Here is a 24,610-nt window from a genome sequence, read left to right on the forward strand (position 1 = left end):
AAGGAAACAAAGCTCGGCTCTTTCTCCTTTCTCCTTTCCTCTCTGCTCTTCCCTCTTTGCGGTATTTATTTGTCCCGTTCTGTCTTGAAACAAACATAGTTGGGCTGGAGACTGATTTAACTCTTAAATAAATGGAGGAGAGACAAGCTCCCTTTAGTCTGCGGAATTATTAACACCACGGCATCTTGCTAGCATGGAGTGGATGGAAAATTGAATTAGCTCGTTTCAAAGGTGGATGTAGGGTTGGAGGATGCTGGAGTGTGTCATGCTAGGATAAATCCTGCCTGGGAGAAGCTACGGATACAACCAGGAAAACAGGGGCCAAGGGGGAATCGAGAAATGTTTTTATTTCAGCACACTCGTGACCCGAAGCTCGGGGCTGCAGTCGCACACTGCGGAAGACGTCTGCCTCCTCACCCCCTCGCAGTCCCGGTTCAGCTGGTGTCTTGAAGAGATGCTGATATTTCTGGTGTCCTGCAGGTGGCGCCACAATTTCGGTTTTTCGGAGGCTGACTGCAGGTCGTTTTTGTGCTAAGGCACAAAACCCCATCCAAAAAGGGGCTATGCTTGGGGGCAGGGACAGTGCGACTGGAGGGGGATCGCAATAGCACCTCCAGGCTCTGGTGATTTATTGAACAAGGGAATCTGGCTTTTATCAACTTAAATAGCAGTTCTCTTTCTTAGCAACAAAGTGAAAGAAAAGTTGGGGATTTTAGTCCTCACCCTGTTCCCGTTAGAAGTGGCTCAGCCAATGAGCAATTAAAGACCACCTCCAAAATCCATGGTTAGGTGGGAGACGAAATCCCACAGAATTAGTCACCGAGGACATAGATGACTGGGGGAAGTCAACTAAGGTAACTCCTTATTTCCAGCTTTTGCCTCCTGTGGTATTAACCTGTAGTGTTCTGTCCCGTTGACCGTTACACCAGATGTTTGATCTCCGTCCGCAGGGGAAGGAATGTTTGTTTCCTACAGACTTTCCTCTCTCAATCTTCAAAAGGATGGAAGAAATCACCCTCCAGTGAAGAAATAATTCTTAAGTCGCTCATGTGATGCTATTGGAACTTTTTAAAAATGAATGCTTCTATTCATAGACTAGGGGCAGGCTAAGCAATGAGTTTAACTACTCTGAGGTATCTTTCTTTCTTAAAGATCTACTGGGATCATTTTTATCACCACCAGTATTATCCCCAACACAAACTGTCATTGCCACCTTTTAACATCACACCTCTGTTATCATCTTCAGATATGACCAACCTGTTTTTTTTCCCAATCATGGAAAAGTCTTTGGATTTCAGCTTCCTCATGTGTTAAACAAGAGAACTAGACAGGATGACCTCGAATGGCTTTGAGTAATTCCAAGGATTTAGCAAAAAAATTTAAAAACAAGTCACACCTGCTGTGAATTCAGTTCTTTCTGTCCCTTAATAATGACATCACCACCTCCCCATGTATAAGTCCAAATCTAGAAGTCTCTCATACTTGTTATTAGCTGGGAGGAAGTCAGGAAAAGACATTCAGCGATACCACACCATTAACAACAGGAATAATCTACTGGGGTTACTCACCTGCCCATTGTATCTCTCAGATTTCTGCTTCCTTGTCATTTGGCTCTGTTATTACTCTTCAGGCACCACATGGCATTCATTTCTCTGAATGAAAACAAATGACACTGCAAACCAGGCAGGAGATAAAGAATAATAAATACATTTTATGCACCACCTCAAAAAAATCCAAGTCTTTGAATCCTCATCCATCCATCAGAAAATGTAAATCTGGGGCTCACCATCTACACACAGTATACACACACTCACACTTTCTGCAAGAAAAAGACAATCATGTTCCATTAAAAAAATATGTACTGTTGTGACCGAGAATAAACACAGAGCTGTCTCCTCATCTTCCCCCCCCCCACCCCGAATTTTTATGGCAGACACTGAAAGCTGAGTGGCAAACAGACATTTTAAGGGTTACTTTTCCTCCCCTTTTATTGAACCACATCCCTTAAGTAATCCATTAGGGTTTTCAATAGGTCTTCATGAGATGTCACCTCTGGGAATGGGCCTATGGTGGTTTCTGCAGTTTCTGTTGGGGAGAAGATACTTAGGGAGATATTGTCTGGTGGAAGACTCAGTTCTGGGGTTCCTCAGTCACAGATTGCTGCCTTTACAGGATACATGCAGCTTTATTTAGTCTTATATGATTTAGTCACATGGTCATGGAGGGAGGAGGGCTTCAGAAACTAACCTGATATCAGTCTTGTCTGTTTTATCTTGGGTCTGGGATACAGGATTTCTGAGAAGAGAGGAGCCAGACCAGGCTTATTAATGTAAACTAATAAGATAACTCCTCCCTGCTTTCTGGGGAGTGATATGTTGAAAGAAGGGCTAGAGACTGGAAGGGCTTTTATGACGACTCATGTATTATCTTTCACCCAAAGTCAGTTATCTCCTTTTCCTCTTCTCCCTCCTTTTCCAGTTATCAACATTCAGTATGTACACATTGAGTACAAAGCACACCCAAAGATATAGCAGATAGGCAGCTCATTGACCCCCTTTTGCTCTTGTATGCAGGTCCAGCAAAACCCATATGGGATATTTATGTTTTTATTTCTGGACTGTCTTCCCCCTTCTGCCTTTGCTGTTGCCAGAAATTCCACTTGATTGCTACTGTCTTGATCCTGTAAAGATACTGGTGACTAGGAGGAGTCATAAGTTAAGCCATAGCAGAATTTTTGTTTTATTGGGGGAAGGGGAGAATGGAGTGTTTTAACTTGGGGACTTGGTATATTTGGGAACTGTGGGGTGGGTGTGTGTGTGTGCGCGCGCGCGCGAATTCCTCAGGAGAAAGAAATTCTAGAGCTAGGAAGCCACTATTGGTTCACCTCCACCATTTCTCCCAATAATAAATTGCTAGAAAAGTCAAGCTGCTCAACAGGACAAGGACTTCTGTCTTGCTTCCTGCCCTCCCAACACAAAGGTGCACGTGCAAACACATACACACCAGGAAGTCTGACCCAGGGTATATGTGTGGGGCATTGCCTTCGTTTGCTAACCGTGGCATCAGAAAGAGATCATTTAGCTACTTCATTCATTTCATTGAACAGAAGAGGAAACTGAGGCCAAGAGAAGTAAAATCACTTTGCTCAAGCTACAAAGCTCGTGGATCTGAGACCAGACGAGTACAAAAACCAGCTCATCGCACTGCCTCTCTGAGGGTGCTAGCTTGTCTGTAGGGCGGACATGGGTAGAAGCGTGCCATTGCATGTCTGAGTAGCTCCCAGCCTGTCTCTGGACTGTGTGCCTCTGTGGGTCTCAGACTGCCAGTGTCTGTGGCCCATTTTTCGAGCCCTTGTGTGCCTCGGTTTGCTCTGGCATCTGGGTGCCTCCATCATTGTACGTGACCCGCTCTGACTCCATCAGTGTCTGTGTCTCCGGGTGGCTTTAGGGCTGGGGGTCAGTACATGTTACAGCCTGTTTCCGCATATATTCGTGTATGTGTATGTGAGGATCGGTGGTGAGTCCTGGGGGAGCCCACGGCCCCCGGCCCCCTCTGCCGGCAGCTTTCTCACAGTCTACATGTCAGTAGCAGGCTCGGAGCCTGAGAGCTCCAGAGAGGGAAAGGGAGAGCAGGCTGCGGGGAGGGGAGGAGAGGGAGAGAGGGAAGAAGGAAGGGAGGGAGGGAGAGGGAGGGAGAGAGGGAAGCGGGGGGGGGGGGGAGCAGAGGAGGACCCGGAGAGCGCCAGGCAGCTGGAGTTTTTGCAGCGCTTGGCCGGGCTTCAATGCACAGCAGCGGCGAGCCGCGGCGGCAGCAGGCAGCCTGTGAGCTCCGGCGGCGGCGGCCGAGCCAGCGGCAGCCCAGCTCGCTGCCCCCTGCAAACTTTCCTACCACCTCGTCCGAGGGGCCAGGGGGACAGCCCAGAGCACCCGCACCAGAAGCAGCCCCTGGAGCCGCCGCCGCCGCCGCCGCCGCAACCCCGGCAGTCCCAGCAGCCGCAGCAGCAGCAGCAGCAGCAGCCGCGGCAGCAGCAGCAGCAGCAGCAGCCGCGGCAGCAGCTCCAGTGGCGGCAGTAGCAGTAGCAGCGGCGGCAGTAGCAGCAGCAGCAGCACCCAGTCTCCCCGGGGAGCAGCTGCCGAACCCCGAGTCCCTTGGCACTGCCCCCCGAGCCCTCCAGGGGGGACACGAGTGGTGCCTGGCCAGCTGACGCCTGCCTCCGGAGCTGGTGGCCGCGTGGGGGGCGGGGAGGGTGCCCACGGTGGAGGCAAGAGCCCCGACTGGCTGGGGAGAGCTGCAGTGCCAGGGGAAAGCGCTCCCAGCCCGGCCACCCAGGCACCCGGGGCTGGGGAGCCGCTGGACTTGGGCGATGGGCGGCGCTCAGTGACGCCGCCGTTGCCCGCTTGGCATCAAGGACATCGAGCCCTCCGGGGGGGTGGGGTGGGGGTGCAGGGGGCAGCCCCCGATCGTCATTGCAGCCGCGGAGAGCCTCCACTGCTGCCCGGCTTTTGGGGGTAACTGGACGAAAGAGGGGTGCTTGGAATCGCTTATCAATTTTTTTTGGACATTTCTCCCCCTCGGACGTTGGAAGAGGATCTGTTCAGAGCTAAAGGCTTTACATTATTCTTGGTTTTTCTTTTCCTTTTTAAACCCCTTTCCTTTGCATCTGTGGAGTATTTTTGTTTGGGATTTGGGATTGAAGAGGCATACAGAGAGACATACACACACGCACATACAGAGGGAGAGACAGAGGGAGAGAGAGGAGAGAGAGAGAGAGAGAGAGAGAGAAAGAGAGAGAGGCAGAGACACCATCTGCAGTGTCAATGCGGCGCTCCCGCTGAAGGAGGGAAAAGCGGCAATCCCAGGTAAGAAGCTGAGAAGCGTGCGGGTCCCTGCCGGGGAAGGAGGACAGAGCAGCGGCCAGGCCGGGGGCTCCTTCCCTGTCCGTCTGTCTGTCCGCAGCATCCTTGGGCTCCGGGAGGGTAGTGTAGAGATGGAGAGGAAGTGGGTGAAGGGAGGTGTCTGGGCGGAAACGTCCCCAGGTCCTGGTGATTCCCCCACTCACCCCTCAAACCAGCCCGGCTCCAACCAATCGTGCGCACCACCAAACACACACACACACACACACACACACACACACACACACACACACACTCACACACTCACACACACACTCTCACACACACTCACACTCACACACACTTTCCACCTGGAGACCTGCTTAGGTGCAAAGCCACGAGAATAGGTATTTCTCCTCTTTTCTCTCTCTCTTCTGACTCCCTACGTTCCGACTTCTCCACAGCACGACTTTAATGGTGTTTCTTTTTTTTCCCCTTCCTTTTAAAAAAATCTTTTTAGAATACAACATTTCCCTTCTCCCCGTAGCAGCTGAGGGAGTATTTCTGAGTTCCCAGCTTTTTTAAGTGTACCTGCCTTTTTTTTTTAGGGGGTGAGGATTGGGCGGGGGGGTGAGGGTTGAAACCTGATCGTTGGTCTTCTGAGATCCGCCCTGTGCAAACGCTGCTCGGCAGTCCTTAGGACCACTCTGGGATTTTAATTATTATTATAATTTTGGGGAAGTAAATGGGTATGCTCTGGAAGCCAGAACGTCTTTTCCCCAGTAAAAAGCAGCTCGGGTGCCACTCTGAGCCAAAGCCCAGCACTGCTTCTCTGGAAATGAAACGGAGTTCAAGCTTTGGGGGGTGGGGGGGGGGGCTTAAGGAATGCTTCCCTCGAGGGATTTTTATATTGGCTTGTCCAGGGACAGTGTGGGCCCTCTGAGATTCACCAACTCACAGACATAGTCACTGGGTGAAGCTCAGACAGGATTGGGGAAAACTGAGTAAGGGATACCTGACTGGGTTCTCTCCTTTGCTTTCCCTTTTTACGTGATAGTATGGGACAAACATGTTTCACCCTGCTGTCTCCCCTCCCCAACCCACCCTGCCTGAACCTGTCACATTCCTTTAGAGGTGTGTAGTTGAGGAAGAGGAATGGGAGGGGGTATTCCTTGAGGGAGGTGGCATGGGGATGGAGTAGTGGAGATACTTTCATTTCACCACCATCCAGATGGTAACTGTCTTTTAAGTAAGACGCTTTCTTGGTTTTAGATAGAATCTCCCTCAGCCCAGCTGATCTCGCCCTTGGACAATCTATAAGAGGCACCAGCATCCCTACAAGCCTTTAGGGTGGTTGCCTCATTCTTCCAAAAGCTCTTTCTAGGCTCCTTGGTTGCTTCTCATTTTCTAAACTTTTCCTGGACTGGATGCTCCAGAAGGGTCTTCCCAGCCTCACCAGTTCTCCATTCAAAGAGCAACTCACCTGGGAATTAAAAGTTTGAACAAGAAGGATGGATGATCTAGAACCGAAATGATTTAACCTGGGTTGTTTGACAATATGGTGCAGATAGATGTTAATATAGGTATAAATCTACTTGTAGATACAGAGTCAGACCTGGATCTATCCCTTATTAAGTTAGTGCACTGGAAAATCTTATAACAGTGCACTAAGATCATGTTTTTTGGGGGGTGGGGAGGGAAGCTTTCTGAACTAGGGAGGAAAGTCTGATGTATGTCTCCAAGCAAATAAAAAAGTCAAAAGGAAAAAAAAGACACCCCCCAAACAAGAGGTCAAGGTTGGGTGGAGTTTCCGGGGGATGGTTTCTGCAAATCCTTGAAGAAAGGCATGGAAATGGTGATTTTTATCAGCCAGTCTCCTTTTCTGGCATTTCCAAACTTTTTCAGCTTCTAGGTCTCCGGTTAGGACAGGGAGAGGCAGAGTTGGTACCCTGCGAGGAGGATTGTATTCTTGTGTGCTATGTGAGCTGCCCTTTGATGGATTGAAAAGGGTGGAAGGAAATAAAGAGGAGCCACCACAATGGAAAGAGCCCAGTGGGGAGAAAGATGATTTTCCTTTTCAGAATGGTGTGAATCTGCACACATCCAACCCCCTCCCACTTCTTCCACCACACATACCCTCAGAGCTTGGCTGTATACATCCGCTTGTACAACCTTGCCTGACAATAGTGCCCGGAACAAGTCTCTTTTCTGTGCTGCAACAGGAACCTGAATTTATGCCCTCAAATTATGTAGATAGGGACAACTGATCCAAACATTCAGCAGCACATGGATTTTTATAGAAATATTGTACTATGGCAACAGTGGGATGCCTCCCAGGTAAACAAATATTCCCTCATAAGACCTTGTTTGAGGAAAAAGGGTTTTAGGGACATGTCTCTCAAATGTTTATAGATCTTTCCCCTGGATTCCTGCTCCATTCTTAGCCTCCCTACAGCCCTGTTTTCCTTCAATATCCTCCCCCCGCCCCAATCTCTTCTGCCTTCATGTGTTTGCACAAAAGAAGAATTTAGATTGCTTTCGATGTCATTTTCATTCAAAGCAAGGAGTGGTTATGCTAAGCTTCTAGGTTCAAAAATCCCTACATTTTCCCACTAAGCAATAGACATAAAATTGGTTTCTAGTACAAATCAAGCATTGATTACCATCTGTGCAAAACCTATGTGTAATGGACCTTATTTTCCTGGTTCTCTTGCCCAACCTTGGACTATGTCACATCTCATCTACCCTTGTTTCTTTCTTTTTAATTTCTCAGGGGTCTTAATCATTTTGCAGGTAACTGTGTTGGAAAGAAAAAATCCCAGCCATGAAGGAATTGATTATGTATGGCAGATCTAGGATGCCTTATGTGCTACAAGCTTTCTTGGGTTGGTGCTGGAAAGCTAGTTGCCCTCAGGCTTCCAGAGAGAACATCTACCTTCTTCTAGGAGCCTTTTTTTTTTCCAGTTTCAGAGGACTTTATCTTGGATGCACACTGATGTTTGGCAAATATTTTTTGGAAGACTAGGAGACAGTTAACTTATTTCCTTTTTCCTTCTCCCCCTCCTCCTGCTGCTCATTGCTGCTCCTCTCTGCAGACAGTGAAATCTGAATAGTAGAGCCTATGGATTGCCTACACTCAATCTCCCCTATTATTTTAACCACAATGAGTGTTGTTTGGGACAAGACTCAGGACCTTTTGGGAACTGAAATCTTTGGGGGTGTCAGTGAGCCAATTGGGGCAAGGGTAGTAATTTAAGTAGCCTGGATGTGTAGTTATAACCATTGTATGATTGGGAAAGAGAGAGGCTCTAGAAAATGCTTATCTTAGTCCCGTTCTCCCCATGGTCATTTAAATAAGGCATACAAGTGGTGATGGATCAAAGGCATTATAAGAGACTACTTGATATGGTTCTGTCAATAAGTCAATAAACATTTATTAAGTGCCTACTATGTGCCAGGCACTGCTAAGTGCTGAGGATAGAAAAAGAGGCAAAAGACAGTCCCTGCCCTCAAGGAGCTCACAATCTAGTGGGTTTTTTTAATGTAGAAAAAGGAGTAATGGAGTAGGAGCTGGAAGACGTGGGTTTGAGTCTCAGCTCTGCCACTTATTGGTCATGTGAAGTAGGGTAAATCTTTTTTTCTTCCCTGCGCCTCAGTTTCCCCACCTGTCAGATGGGGATAATATTGCCAGCCCTGCCAACCTCATAGAGTTGATATAAGGATTAAAGGAAATAATGTATGTGGCAGCTTTAAAAAGTACAAGATGTGAAGAGGGGGAGGATGATGGTGATGGTTATGATGATGTAGGAAAAACTATTTTATAAACACGGGCTGTGTCTGCACAGGGAAACAAATGTACCAATAGTGTACCATTGTCCAAGGTACCCTATGAAGTGAAACCGGACCGGACTCTAAGGCCGTTGTAAGAGACTTCCCCCTTCCCCTTCTATATTAGCACCTGCCTAACTCCCACCTTTGACTAATCCACCTCCTGGCTTTTTGCACACATCCGCCTGCCCATTGGCCCTCAAATTTGTGGCACTCCAAGAAATCAATATAACATGAACTTAACGACAGCTGGATGATTAAGTGTTATTTATATTTAAGAGCGGCATTTTAAAAAGACGTCTGGCTAATAAATCAAGCGGCTGTTTAGGAGATCCACATGATTAGGGTAATTGCCCTATAGGCTCTGATGAGCACTGCTTAGTCCATTCAGAGCCATGCAGACATTGGCTATTAATAAGGAGTGAAATACCACCTCCACTCCCATAGCCTCCCCACCCTTCCTCTTTCTTCTCCCTCCCTCACTGTCTACTTTCCCCTCCCCTCTGCCAAGTCTATAACATTAAAGTTGGAGCATAAAGCTGGAGTCAGCAGTGAAACTGAAGGAAACCCATGCTGCTAGGCAATAATAGATAGGCTTTAAAAACATAAAGAAAACAAGGCAGGCGTCATGATTCAGAGAGCAGAGACATGACCTCCTTCTGTGGGCCTGAGGCTTGGTCCCTCTCCTTGGTAGATATTAAATTCAATTTAATCCAACAAGCACTTTAAAATGGTGCTGGGAATACAATGGCAAAAGCCAACCCCCCATGCCCATTCTATTCTACCAGGATTGCTTATATAGCCAAGAATCAAGATTTTCTGGGTACCAGATTTGGTTCAAGACTGAGGCCCTGGAAGGGAAGGAAATAAGCATTTATTAAGCACCTACTATGTGCTTAAAAGACACTGTGCTAAGCGCATTACAAATATGATCTTGTTTCATCCTCACAACAATCCTAGGGGCTAGGTACTATTATTATCCCTGTTTTATAGTTGAGGAAACTGAGGCATTCAGTGGTTAAGTGACTTGTTCAAGGTCACACAGCTAGTAAGTGTCTGAGTCTGGATTTGAACTCAGGTCTTCCTGATTCTGTGTCTGGTTCTCTATTCACCGTATCACTCACCTTGGCATTAAATGCCTGTCACAGTCAGGCTCTGGCCTACCTATCTAGGTTTATTGCACATGATTCCCTTTCAAATACTCTCTGTTCTAGGCAAAGAGGCCTATTTACTATTCCCCCTCTACACAGGTTCCATCATCCCCTGTCTGTACCAATGCATAGGCTCTCTCTCCTCCATGCTGGAGTGTTCTTGATCCTCCTCTCAGCTTCTTAGAATCCCTGCCTTCCTCCAAACCTCAACTCAAGTGATACCTCCTACATGAGATCCCCCCTATTTCCCTACCCATCCCTTCCCCCATAAGTACTTTTCCATATCACTTTGCATTTACTCTGCATATATTTCATATTTATTTTTATCTGTGTGTACATTGTTTCTACTCAGCAGATTAAGTTTCTTGAGGACACAGAATTACTATTTCTTGTCTATGAATTCCCAGAGTCTAGCACAATTCCTGGTACATAGTAGGTAGGCCCTTAATAAATACTTATTGAATGAATGAATGAAAGTCATCAGCGCCTTAAGCATGAAAGGTGTCCATTACTCATGGGATGTTAATCTTGGATTCCCCTTAATGAAGGATGAGCAATGGATATCCAAAGTGAGAATACTGTATAGATCTTTTCACTGGTTTTGGTCCACGTGAAAATTCTGTGCCGTGTCCTGCATACAAACAGGAAGATCTATTCAGGAAGGATGCTACGGGTCACCCTTGAGGATACTGAGTGGCTTAGGGGAAAGAGCACTGGTTGTCTTGGAATTTGAATCCTTACTTGAGGGACACGGGCGAGTCTCAACTTCTGTGAGTTCTTCTTCTATAAAGTGATGACTTAGATGATATCTCTGATTCCTTCCTGCTCTAACCTTCAATGAATCTATGAATCCAGAGACTCTGTCCTTGGCTTTTTTTTGCCACTGGCTAATTTTATGATCTTGGGGGAAAAATCAATGTATTTCTCTGAGACTCAGTTTTCTTGTATGTAAAGTGGGAAAATGCTTTGAATCTCAAGATTTTAAAGTTGGAAGGAACCCTATTTGCTTTTTTTAAAGTAGTAGTCGTTTAATCTAATACTTTCCATTTATAGAGGATGGAAATGAGGCCATACAAGCAGCAAGGGGAAGAGCCAAGATTGTTGTATTCTTTATGACCTATCCTTTGATTGATTGAAAAGGAAATGGAGAAGAACCACCACAACGGAAAGAGCCCAGTGTGAGGAAAGATAACTTGAGGCTTGGTTTAAATCTAATTCACTTTTCACCACATACTTTTTCTTGGATGTAAATTCGCACCATGCCCATAGCTTACTTGTAGATAGTTTATTGAGCCGAGTTATTCCTGACAACAGCTATCACTTATTTGGCCCTCCGTTTGTTGGGGGGAAAAGATTTTGAGTGAAGGATTCACTTCTGTTCTGAAATCCACAAGGCTTATGATTTTTCACTCCTCCCAGCAGCTGCTTGAATACTGTTAATGGACTTTGTTCTAGGGTTCCTGACTCTAGAATCCCAGGGGTGGGGTAGGGAGGACAGTTTTGCATGGCAGAGTTGTAATGCCTCCCCTTTTAGCAACTGGCCTCCAGACTTCGGCTAGTTTAGACCTGTTGGGGGCAACTCTAGTGGGCTAGCCTGCAGCATCTGCATTAGGCCTGTTCTCTAGAGATAATGATCATGAACTGGGGCTGATGGACTGGCTTGCTGATTTTGAGGACCATGATGAAGTTGGGACAAGTGCCTGGGGAGGATTGTGGGAGCTCTTTGCTTAGGCTCTTGAGAACATACAGTCAAGTGCTTGAGAGTGGTTGTGTCTGGTCTTTCCCAGAGATAGGCAGATGAACTAGATGACCTCATGTCTTTCTGAGTCATATTCTAGCAAAGAGCCCTGGCTAATTTTCTCTGGATTATCCTTATTTTTTTCCTTCTAAAAAGGCATTCAGCTACATATACATTTAAATTAAATCGATGAATATTTATTTAGCACCAGCTATGTGAGGAGCACTGTACACTCTACTAAGCGAGAGACAAAGTGTGGATAAGACACAGTATCTAACCTCATAGTGCTTATACTCCAGCGGTGAGATCTGACGTGTACACTATATTGAAAAACAACATATTTGTACATTAAAAAGATCCAAGCATCCTCCAGGGAGTGTGATAAAGTAAATAGATATGGACTCTAGATTCAAGTTGGTCTCTTACACTTATTATCTGCATAACCTGGGCAAATCACTTAATCTCCTCCTGATCTGACTTAATCTTTCCTGTAAAATAAAGAGGTTAGATTAGATCAAGGGTCAGCAAACTACAGCCTGAAGCTTTTGTATGGCCTTTACATTTTTAAATCAAGTTTTACTGTATTAAAAAGGTTAAAAACCCCCATTCTTAACTCAGGAGTATACAAAAACAGGCAGCAGGCTGGATTTGGCCCACAGGCCCCGGGACTAGATGGTCTCGGAAATTCCTCCCAGCTCTTTTAGATGCATAGACTTTCCTTGCCTGACCAATATTCCAACTGTTACTTTTATGGAAAGGGAATCATTTGGTAGACTTGGAGTTTCTTCATCATCCGGTCGTTGGCCCAGCAGCTGCTGGCGAGATGAAAGGCAGGCTAGGATTAAATCCCCACAGAAGAGAGGGCCCTGAGAAGGCTAACAGTTAACAGGTGTTTCCAAGCTTGCAGGCACTTTCCTGTCTGCCCTCTGGACTCTGGAAACTTCCCCCACCCTTTCTATGGATCCTTGTCCTTGGATACAGCAAATTGGATTTGGGGATGTTTTGTCCCCTCTGACACAAAACAGATCACTTGCTAAGAGGATATTCTCTGGCAGACAGTGCACGGAACAGCCTTAGCAGAATCAATCCCATGCTCCTATAGGATAGAAGCAGTCCCTCTGAAAGTTAGAGTCAAAGGAAGTGTGTGGGGAGAAACCATAAGAAATCTAGAAAAAGAAACCAGCCATGTAAAGGCTTCCGTGATCCCCGTACACTGTTCATTTCTCTTTTAGTACGCTCAGTTGCCTCATTTCAGACTGGTAGAGAGAGATGTCCGTGGGGGTCATTTGGTTTCTGTAACTAGAAGGCGAATGAGGCATTTCTGGGCTGTGGCCCAGAGGTCAAGGGCAGTGACTGGAAACAGAACATTGGGGGTGGGCTTTTTTCCCCTTCCTCTTGGGAGGCAGGTGTGGATTAGTAGGATATGCAACTGAACTTAGGCCTCGGAACAGGCTGGAGTAAAATCCATCCCATCTTGCAAAGATGCACTTTTCTCTCTCTCTCTCTCTCTCTCTCTCTCTCTCTCTCTCTCTCTCTCTCTCCCCCCCTGCTTCTCTCTCTTCTCTCATTCACTCTCTCTTCTCTCTCTCCCTTCTTTTTTCTTTCACTCTCTCCTCTCTCTCCCTTTCTCCTCTCTCTCTTCTCTCTCCTTTCGGTCTTTTCTCTTTCACTCTCTCCTCTCTCCCACTCTCTCTTCTCTCCTCTCTCCTCTCTCTCATTCTCTCCGCTCTTCTCTCCTCTCTCTCGCTCTTCTTTTCAGGTAGTCCAGCTCATGGTTATGAATGAAGTCATGGCTTCTGCACTGAGGACAGTTAACTGAGCTCTGGTGGGTCTGAGGAAAAGCCGCTTGTGTAAGTGATGTAATAAATAACTGACAATATTTTTAAAACTCTAGGTCCCCAAGTGAAACTTTTCCAAGGGGCTTCTCTACAACCTCACTGCCTACAGAAACACCTTGGCCATTCATCACATGCCCTCTTCCCTTCCTCATCCTAGAATTCCTAGGTGGCATACGGAATAGAGTTCTGGGCCTGGCAATAGGAAAACCTGAGTTCTGATCCTGCCTCAGACCCTTCCTAGATGTGTGACTCTGGGCAGGTCACTTCATCTCTCTCAGCCTCAAGTTTCTTCATTTGTGAAATGGGAATAGCAATAACACCTACTTCCCAGGATTCTTATGAGGATCAAATGAGATCATTTCTGTAAAGTTCTTAGCACAGTGTGGCGCATAGTAGGTGTCTAATAAATACTTGTTCCCTTCTTTCCAAGGTCGAATCACCGAACTCCTACAGGAGACTTTAGATTCTAGCGCTTATTGCTATGTTTTTGAAGTCGCTCTGCATTACTTTGGAGAAACTTCGTATTTACCTACTTACGAATGTAGGACTTCCTCGTTTCTGCTGCGCCCTCCCTCCAGCTCCTCAGTGCGGGGGGGACGGACGGACAACTCTTTAATTTTTGTCCTTGTATGCCCACTGCTTAATGCAAAGCCTTATAACTGGTATAATAACTTACTGCTTAAGAGGCAGTGTAGCATAGTAGATAGTGAGCCTGCCTCTCAATTAGGAAGATATAGGCTCAGGTCACATACGATAGGACCATGGTTCCTATAGAGATCTAAGGGTCCCTTACCGTAAAGGCCATCAAGTTCAAACCTCTCTTTTTACAAATGAAGAAACTGAGGCCCAGAGAGATGAAGCTTAATTTTCCCATAGCTAGGAGGTATCTGAGGTAGGGTTTGAACTTGGGTCTTCTGGATTCCTCATCCGATACCCTCTTCGTTGCGTAGGCAAGCTGCTGCAAGTTGTACCCTTGACTAATACTCTGTGATGGGGGTGGATCGTGTAACCCCTTAGGACTCAGGCAACTCTCTAAGAACTGATAGAAGCTGTCACTTTGCTACTATTTGCATATAACGATAAAATCACAGGTTTGGTTTAACAAATAATAACAATATGGCTACCATTTATACATCACTTGAATGTTTGTAAAGTGCTTTGCAGATAGTATCTCGTTGGATCTGCACCACAGCCTTGAAAGGTAGGTGCTATTATCATCCCCCTTTTACAGATAAAGAAACTGAGGCTGAGAGGGAGGTTAAGTGACTTTTCCAGAGTCACAGAGTCTGAGGCACGATTTGCATTCAGGTTTTCCTGATGCTAGGCCAAGCGTTTTAAGCAGTTAAGAGATTTGCTAGTAAATGTCTGAGGCAGAATTTGAACTCTGAATTTGTGTAATCCCTGCTCCTGGGAAGGATGAGGCTGGTGGGTGAATTGAGCTGGGGAGGCTAGGTGAATCATGGATGTTCACACTAAGTTCGTCACCAATGGGGTAATAGTACCTGGGAAAGATAGGGGGACCCAATATCCCACCCTCCCCCCTTCCAAACCTCCCCTCCAAAAGAAAAATAATTTAATCTCAGTTCTGAGATAATATTGGTAAAGTGCTTAGCACAGTGTCTGGCATGTAGTAGGTACTTAATAAATGCTTATTGCCTTCCTCCATCCTTCCTGGGCTCTGTAAGTCCAGTCTCTGTCCACTATGCCCCCTAGCTAGCTGTTTATTTGTTGAACTGACAGGGACTCCAATCTCTTCAGAGTCTTCTTATTTCTTAGCCATGTCCATAGTGGTAGATGATTTTCTCCAGTCTTCTGGGAGGCCTGGGACACAGCCCCTAAATGAAATTCTGAATACTGGCCCTCTGGAAGTCAGATGACCTGGGTTCAGCTTCAGCTACCTCCTTTGTCACTTACTACCCATATAACCTTGGACAAGTCAGTTAAAAATCTGTGGGCCTCAGTTTCCTCATCTGTAAAATGAAACGGTTGAATTAGATGGTTTCTAAGATCCCTCTCAACCATGTAATTCTAGAGTCATATATAGCATTTTTTTAAAAGTGTTTTCTTCACAATGACCTTGTGATATAAGTTGCTTTATTATCCTAATTTTATAAATAAGAAAAATGGGGCACAGAGAGAGGTAAAGTGGCCTGTTTAGGGTCATGTAGTCCTTGTGTTAGTTCTGGGAATATAGTCTTCTGATTTGGCCTCTTTCTCATTCATGTCAAGGTCACTATCATCTTATATCTTTCCCTTTCTTCTTTTCACTCATTTAGCTCACTTTCCCTTAAATGGATGTAATATGAAATTTAATATTTTATATGTTTGTTGTTTCATTGGATGCATGTTTGTTTGCTATTCTTTATTTTTAAAATTGAGAAGGGGTGGGGGCAACTAAGTGGTACAGTGCATAGAGAACCTGCCCTGGACTCAGGAGGACCTGAGTTCAAATTTGGTCTCAGAAACGTACTAGCTGTGTAACCCTGGGCAAGTCACTTCTACGGGTGGGGAACCAGAAGCCTTGAGGCCACATGTGGCCCTCTAGGTCCTCAAGTGTGGCCCTTTGACCAAATCCAAACTTCACCGAACAAATCCCCTTAATAAAAGGATTTATTCTGTAAAACTTGGACTCAGTGTCCTCAAGGTTGTAGGTTCCCCACCTCTGACTTAAACCCAATTACCTCCCAGTATGGTATAGTGGTAGGAGACCTAGTCTTGGAGCCAGAAAAACTTGGGTTCATGTCTTGCCTTTTGACACATACTAGCTGTGACTGAGCCTCTGGATGCCCCAAGGCAACTCTTTAAGACTCGATGTCATAGAAAAGCTGACGTATAACCTAGGGAAAATTCCTACACCAGTAGTTTTCCACACTGATGACATGGAAGGTCCACAACAATAACAATTAATAATAACAAAAATGAAGTTAAGATATTCTTCTCCCACTCCCAAGACAAAACAAACATCATAGGGTGATGGGCACAACACTAGATTAATACTTAGATGACTTGAGATCTAGTTATGATCTTGGACAACGCGTGACCTCTGCTTCCAAATCTGTAAAAATCTATGGAGGTTGGGCTAGATTTGTAGAAAATTCTTTCTGGTAGAAGCAGTGGCCTGAGCTGCATCATGCTATGCTGTCCTGGCTGCTTGTGAGGCATTGGTGTGAGCCAAATATATTATAGTCCTGCACACAAATGGGCATCCTATCAATATTATTTGATGATGATGATTTCCAGGCTGGCTTGGCTATGGTGCTCCATTAACATAGTGGCTTCTGGAATTGAGTTTTCCGAGACTATTCATAACTAGCAGTTGTATACTCAGGTATAAGGTCGAAGATAGATGTTGTTCACTTGTTTTAGGCCTATCTGACTCTTCGTGACCCCATTTGGGGTTTTCTTGGCAAAGATACTAGAGGGGTTTGCCATTTCCTTCTCCAGCTCATTTTACAGATGGGGAAACTGAGGCAAACAGGGTTAAGTTCTTTGTCCAGGGCCACATAGCTAGTAAGGGTCTGGAGTCAGATTTGAACTCAGGAAGATGAGTCTTCTTGACTCCAGGCAGAATAGCTGTCTAGATTTTGGGTTAGTTTGAGTTTAGGATGGAATGGATAAAAAAAAACCCAACAACAACAAAACTCTGAAAAAGCCACATTTTCTGCCTGATTCTCCAACTTCCCTACCCCATGCTTAAATTCCAGAAGCATTTTTCCTTAAAATTTGCTTATGAATGGCATTGAGTAGGTTGCCAGGCCTTAGCTTGCTTCACATAGAGTTGATGTGAAATGTCCTGAGTTGCCATGATTTTCTAGTGGAACGATCTTCAGAAAGTGAATTGGCAGTCTTAGACCAAATGGTTTCTCGTAAATGTTTCCATTTTTCCAATGGAAGTAATGAATGGAGATGGATGTTTGTGGAATGTTGAGTATAATGACATTTCTTTGCAACATTTGTTTCAGTTGTAGATATTGAATCAGAGGCATCAAACATAAATGGTAAAATAAATGTTTGGAATTGAAGAAAAAAGCTTCAGCTGTTTAGATGCAGCCCTCTAAATCCTGGTTCACCACAATCAATGTTTTACTGAGGAAGCATCTGCCAACCTGGATTGGGACTTAAATATTCTATTAGTTGTTTTCATTGACTGGAAGACCCATGGTGTCCCTGATCCAATGGCAAACTGGAGGTTGAAGTTTCAAATTTCCCACAGGAAGCATTTTCTGTCTTTGAATATTCATTCTGTTTAGGTGATGAATGTGTGAGAGAATTGTGGGTAGGGGGAGGGTTCAAGCCCAGAGTTATTTGGGTTGTGATCACCTAGAGACACCGTCTGTTAGTGCGCTACTCCCAAATAGAGCTGGCTGCTTGGTTGCACCACAGAATGTTACTCCTTTCCAAAGTGAATAACAGTTGCTAACACGCACTTACTAACAAAATTCCCCTGGTGCCCATTCATAAAGCATCGCACTGGTGATTCTATCAGCATTAAACTGTTTGGTGACTGAGTTTAGAATTATAGGAATCGGAGAAATGAATTAGCAGTAAATCAAGTCCCAGCTGAGTTTGAACCCAACTGCAGCGGGTTTTAAATTAAAAACATTTCGCCAAGATGAAGCAGTTGTAAGTCAAGCACAGGAGCTCTGTCATTCTTGACTTTGGAGAAGTCGCAGCCACTCTTTTGAAAGGAAAAACCCTGACAACAGCCTGTATTGATTCCTTGCCATGCAAGGAAATTGCCACTTCATTTCTGCCACAAATGGTTGGTTTTCATAAAAAAACCAAAAATCCAAAAAACAACCCCAACAACAAAACACCTTAACTGCAGGAACATGGGGAGATGTGGGCAACGGGGTAGGTAGGGACAGGATGGGTGATGGGGGGTGGGAGCAAGGACTCCTTTACTTCCCTGGAGGGATACCTGGTTCTATGGCCACTGGGCGTGCGGTTTATTTTCCTGCTTGAGTCCTTTTTGATTCTTCTTACTAAAGGATCTGTAGGAAAAGACAACAAAAGGAGCCCTTTTGGAAGGCTACAAGGCTGTCACATTGCCAGTGACAACTGCAGCGTAATGGGAAAGAGTTTATATAAGTTACAGTGCCCTCTGAATGGAGCTTCTTGGATACATGTCCACAGACTCTGTAGTACTGCTTCTCTCCTGCAGTATAAGCCTGAGTGTTCCCCTACCCATCGACTCATCTACACTGGCTAGGGAATAAGAAGGTCTAGCTTATTATTTGGGCTCTGTTGAAATTTTCTTGGTCAGTCTGCTCCCTAGCCTAAGCCTCAGTTTCTCTCTGTATAAATTGGGAAAAATCATTCTTGCTTTTCCCTGCTATGGGCATATGGTCCTCAACTAGAGACCCATTCTGATACATGGCATGATGGAGAGTTTTGGTTCTCACAGGTAGTGCTGGCAGAGTATGAGCTCTGGAAGGTTCTATTGACCTGCAGAGACTTCAAGGATTAGATCCTGTAGCGGACATTATGTCACAGGTAGAGTACTGGCCTTGGAGTCAGAAAGAACTGGGTTTGAATCCTGCCTCGGGTGCTTGCCAGCTGTATACCCTGGGCAAGTTGCTTAAACTCTCTGGGCCATATTGGTAAAATGAGGGGGTGGACTGGATGACCTCTAAGTTTCCTGCCAGCTCTGAGTCTGTAATCCTTATGACCAGGCTAGCTCCCCTGGGAGAGGCTTATCCCTCAATGACGAATTTAACAACTGATGAAAAGTTGTCCTTAAGTTTCAGAGGGGTTACAATCTGAATGAGTGGAGGGAGGACCCAGAGCATCTTGAAGGCTTTAGGGACCAAACCCTGGGTGTGTGGTGAGGATGGATGTGGTCATTAAATAAAAAGACGAGGCATAGCTCAGACTAAAAATATCATTTAAGGTCAGGGTCAAGGGAGAGAGGGGAGCGAGAGACACGCACACAGAGAGACACACAGAGAGAGAATGAGAATGAGAAATAGTGCTTTGGTTCCTTCATTATTATTCCCTGCTCAGTTTCCATAGATTTTCTGCACCAGGATCCATAGTCCATAAAGAGAAAAAGCCACTTTGGGAGGGACAGAGAAGAAGGATCTTTGGAGGAATGGTGGGGAGGTAGCAGGTGACAGATGGGTAAGAGCGTGTTAATCCTAGCTCTCTGGGCCCTGAGGTATATTGGTGTTGGAATGGAGGAGTGGGATGGCTCACTAAGTCCCTGTACCCTAGCCCCATGGATTTGTTCCTTGTATTTGTCCTTGAAAATTAGCATTACATAGTGGAGAGGGGGCTAGCCCTAGAGTCAGGAAGAACTGCTGGCTGTGAGACTACAGGCTCAATTGAGTCCCTTAACCTCTTAGTGCCCAGATAATATCTCTGAGTCAACAAATGACAGATGAGTCATCATCGATATACCCCGCTGGGGTGAGTTTCTGGGAATTCTACCCACAAGTCTGTCAAATGAAGGGTTTGGACTACATGCTTCTGATTTAAAGTAGAAGGGACCTCAGAGGCCATGTAGTCCAAACCCCTCATTTGACAGGTGAGGAAACTGAGGCCCAGAAGGCTTAGTAACTTGCTCAAGGTCACATTGACATTAAGCATCAGACATAAGACATGAGCCCCAGGTCCTTTGATTCTTAAAACCCCTGTTCTTTTCTCTACACTGTACTGGGACAGCTAGATGGTGCAGTGAATTAAACTCTGGACTTAGAGTTAAGGACCTGAATTCAAATCCTGCCTCAGACATGAACTATGTGACCCTAAGCAAGTTGTGTGACCCTGGGCAAGTCACTTGACCTCTCTCAGACTCAGTTTCCTTATCTGTAAAGTGGGGATAATAATAGTACCTACCTCCCAGAGTTGTTGTGGAGAGCTTGTCTAAAATGCCTTGCAAACCTTAAAGCGCTCTATAAGTGCTAGCATTGTCATCACGTAGCTTCTCCACCAGCTTTCTGTATAGTTGTTCAGCTGCAGAAGTGCACACAATTCCTTCGAGGTGCTCAGAGATCATTAGACGGTGCTGTATATGTAGTCAGAAGGGCCACTGTTTGGCCATTGTTCTGAAAGGCTCTCAGCAGCCCCAAAGAGTGTCTTTAGCTGTAAAATTGAAACAAGATTTGGAGTGAAACAACAGGGCTGCTATCCTCCCTATATTGTTCTGCAGTACCTTGGTGCTGCTAATATAAATGGCTTGTACTGGTGGCTCTCTGGTTGAGTGGGAACAGGAGCAGGCTAGGTATTTTTGAGATCGAGTTTTTCAGGAGCCCCCCAGAGATGATAGGATTTCTGCTCTTCCATCCCACTCCCTCCCTTGACCCCCTATCAGCATTAACAACTACTTTCAAGAACATAATACATTTATGTTCAATGCTTATTGTCCAAAGGGAGACCAGTGAATTTTCTGTGTGTTATCTGGTAGCAAAATACTTTCCTACTAGCGGATGGGGTCCCAAAGAAGGGAAGTGACAAGTGTGGTGAATCCGTGGCAGGGCCAGGAATAGAACGAGATTGTGTTGATTGAACTGACATGTGCTTTGTCCCCAGTCCTGGACTTCCCCTCCCTCAGAAGCAAGGAGCTCTGGGATTGGTGAATAAGGACTGAATCAGTTCAGCCTTTTTAGGAGAATTTCCAGCTGGATAGTCTACCCCCACTCACCAAGCCCATCCCCCAAACTTCATTTTCTCTTGTACCATCTACTTGGCTTTTGCATTTGAGAGTCTCTGGTCATACTCCTCACAGGATTTAAGGTTCATAGATTTTGGGGGAGACACCTTCAAGGTCATGGAGTTCAACCCTCTCATTTTACAGATGAGGAAAAGGAACTCATTACTGCTTTTTGCTCTGTCTCTGTTGAAAATGTTTAAAGGGTTTCAGGTTTAGTTCAGGGAAGTGTAAGAGACTTGGCTAAAAGCTTGTGGTATAGTTGGCTACTTGACCCTACCATGCAATTTTCTGTCCCTTTCCTGATTTTTCACAGAGTGAGAAGTTAACAAGAACTTAGTTGCTTCATGCTTCATGGTTCCTCACTTGTCCTCCAGCTTAAACACTGGATTTCCAAACTTAAATATCTTCCACCTTTGGTAACAGAGAGTATAATTCAGAATGGCCTTCTCTTTGTTCTTTGTACAACACAATCCCTTTCTTACCTCCATGTCTTTCTGTAAAGAGGGATGCTCTCACCCTTGCTCCTAAGAATTCTTATCTCCCTTGCAAGGCTCAGCTCAAATGCCATTTCCTGCAAGATGTCTTTCCTAGTGTCCTCAGTTTTTAGTTCTCTCCCAAATTATTTTGTGTATGTTTCATATTTAATTTCCCATATACATGTATTTCTTCTCAGTAGAATGTAAACTCCTTGAAGGCAGGGGCTGTATTTTTGGCCTTTATATTCTTAGTGCCTAGCATTATGCCTGGAGCATGAGACATTTAACAAAGGCTGGTTGAAGGGAACCAAATGAAATCTAAGCTCGCTGGAATAATAAGAGGCTCTCCTTTAAAGAGGATCGCTAGGTGTCAAAGTGGATAGAATACTGGCCTGGAGTCAGGAAGACCTGAATTCAGATCTGTTCTCAGACGCTTACTAGCTGTGGGACCCCGAGGAAATCACTTAATCTTGTTAGCCTCGGTTTCTTCTTCTGTAAAATGAGCTGGAGAAGGACATGGCAAACCACTGCAATATCTTTGCCAAGAAAACCCCAAATGGGGTCACAGAGTCAGACATGGCTGAACAATAATTCCTTTAAAGCCTATACAGAGAAGTTATAGTTTTGATCACAGGCCACAGACCATAGAATGGCAGAGCTGAGATGGACCTAGACACCCCTTAATCCATTCCCTTCATTTGACAGAGGAAGAACAAGGCACAGAGCAGCTAAATTCCTCAGCTGCAAAGGTTACTTTCAATTCTATATTTAACTTTCCCGTAGTAACAACAGACGTGGTGTGTGAACACATAATCAGTCAGGGACCTTGACTGCTAGACTGAGTGTAGTCTGATCATCAAACACGAGCTGTCAATATTTTCCTACCATAAGGAAACTATAAGAACTTGACCCCCTGGACAGCACCCCTCCCCTGTTGCCTTTGACCAGAGGAAAGGATGGAGGAGAATGAAAAGGAGGCAAAAGACAAAGGGAGGAGATGAGAGGCAATGATTGACACTCAGCAGTTGGCTCTGTGGGCCTTTACTCGTCTTCCCTTTCTTCCTACCTTCCCAACCCCCACCAAGACAGTTTTAATTTTCAGGGTGACATCAAGTAGAAGAAGGTGCCCTTCTGCCCGTTTCCTTTGAGCTGCGTGCCTGTGGCTCGGCTGCTGATTCGGGGACCTTCCGAGGGAGAGGTAACGGCTCAATCTTGCCTGGATATGATGGAGGGCTGTTTCTGCTGTAATTACTTTTAACATTGATTGAGAGCTCATGGCTGTTCAGAGTACAGACAGGGCTGACTCTATGTCTCAATGAGATGGAGACAGGGAGGAGACAGGAATATTCTCTGTGCAAGGTGGCAACACCAGAGCCCAAGGTCAGGAGCACCCTGGTGGATGGCTGCTCAGTATCCTGCTGGGGCTGGGGGTGGTCGTCAAGGTGGGCAGGCAGGGGTGTGCTCGAGCCAGCTCCATTAGACCCTGGAACCAAGTGTTACATTTTCAGTGTGAGCATTTATACCTTGGAAATCAGCAAACGCTACAAACCAGGGCTTGGTTTAGTGTTTTGTTGATTTTTCTGGACTTAAGAAAGTGATGAAGAAAATGTTGACAATGCGGATTAAATTTAAAAGTGTGTTGTGAATACATTTCCCCACCCCACCCCCCACAAAGAGCTAATTGTTAAATATTTACCAGCACAACCCTGTTTGCAGGGTAACCTGGGAGGGGAGGGTATGGGAAAATTCTCAGAAGTGTGGGAAGCTAATATAAAAGCAGATGTGTCTAAACATGGGTCCACATGACACATAATGGATTTAAAGTTAGACTAGAACTTAGATGTCACCTAGTCCAACCCCCCTCATTTTGCAGATGAGGAAACTGAGACCCAGAGAGGTGAAGTGGCTTGTTGAAAGAAACTCAACTAGTTACTTCTTGAGTTAGGATTCAAAACCATTAACCTTTACTCTGGCAATATTATGCTATATCATATTATATTATATCATATCGTATCGTATCGTATCATATCATATCATATATCATATCATATTATATATGATATAAAATTATGCCATGATATGTCTGGAGACACAGGACAGTGTAAGCAACTGACAGGAGAAGGGTATTTAACTAGAGTTTGTATGGATGCAAATGAGGCGATGCTCCCAAATGTCCTGGTATGGTTACAGTTCAGCCTAAAAAGAGCCCCGCCTTCATCCTCTCGTTGGGATACCAGTTATCTGGAAGCTCTTGGTCACTTTGTGACTTTTGGTTCTGTCGTTCTTCAGAAGGTTGGTCCCTTATAAAGATATATGGAATGACAAAAGGAAGCAATTTAAGTTTTAATACAAAGACATTTTATCAGTAGCGAGGCAGACCATCTTGAGGATGTTGGCCAATTGGTCCATCAATCAACACTTTTATTAAGTGTCCACTTTTTGCCAGGCACCATGATGTGCTGAGGATACAGAGAAAAAAGCAAAAATTGTTCCTGCCCTCAAGATGCTTACATTCTAATGGGGAGACAACATATATAAATCAGAACATACAAGATAAATACAAAGGAGAGGGGAAGTAACCTTAGAGTACATGGCACTAGAAGTCTGGGTCTGTGGCAGTAGTCACTTGACAAACACATTACTCTTACCAGGTAGTGTGGTGGCTGATGCTGCTACTACCAGTCATTTCAAGTTCACCATCTAGACCCAAGACCCTCCCTTGGCTTTGGATGGAGGTGGATGGGGAATCTTGGCTCTGGCTCAATGCAGTGGCTGCTGCTATGGGGCAGCATCAAGAAAGGCCTCTTGGAGAAAATGGTCCATTAGCTTATTTTTTAACAATAATCAGTTAACTAACATTTATTAATAATTTATTATGTAACAGTCACTGGAATAAGCTCTGAGGATACATAGGAAGGCAAAAACAGTCCCTGTCCTCAAGGAGCACACAATCTAATAGGGGAGACAAGATGTAAATAGCCAGGTATGTACCAGATATGTACAGAGAAGTGTTCTGAGAGGGGGAAACACCAGTAGGTATGAAAGGGCTCCTGCAGAAGGTCAGGGTTTGAGTCAGGGAAACGAAGAGGCAGA

The 24,610-nt window shown here is 45.2% G+C and overlaps 2 protein-coding genes across 2 annotated transcripts in view; both read left to right on the forward strand.

The window, feature by feature from the left end:
- Positions 1-3,242: 3,242 nt before the first annotated feature.
- LOC118851038 (ESX-1 secretion-associated protein EspB-like) lies at positions 3,243-4,512 on the forward strand. Its single transcript, XM_036760622.1, has 3 exons — positions 3,243-3,246; positions 3,790-3,982; positions 4,029-4,512. Exons 1-3 carry the CDS (start codon positions 3,243-3,245, stop codon positions 4,510-4,512), a joined length of 681 nt encoding a protein of 226 aa, XP_036616517.1.
- Positions 4,513-4,789: 277 nt separating this feature from the next.
- Positions 4,790-24,610, forward strand: part of LOC118851039 (plexin-A4-like) — a 116,019-nt gene continuing 96,198 nt past the window's right edge. Inside the window, exon 1 of the mRNA XM_036760623.1 lies at positions 4,790-4,859. The gene's annotated coding sequence lies outside the window, so the exon portion shown is untranslated. The remainder of the gene's footprint in view (positions 4,860-24,610) is intronic.

Source organism: Trichosurus vulpecula, chromosome 5 (genome assembly GCF_011100635.1).
Source record: "Trichosurus vulpecula isolate mTriVul1 chromosome 5, mTriVul1.pri, whole genome shotgun sequence".
NCBI classification, from domain to species: Eukaryota; Metazoa; Chordata; class Mammalia; order Diprotodontia; family Phalangeridae; genus Trichosurus; species Trichosurus vulpecula.

Excerpts from the sequence above, each read along its gene's own strand:
- LOC118851038 (XM_036760622.1), top strand. Across the intron at positions 3,983-4,028 it reads CCGCCGCCGCAACCCCGGCA|CAGCAGCAGCAGCAGCCGCG; the intron begins GTCCCAGCAGCC and ends CCGCGGCAGCAG.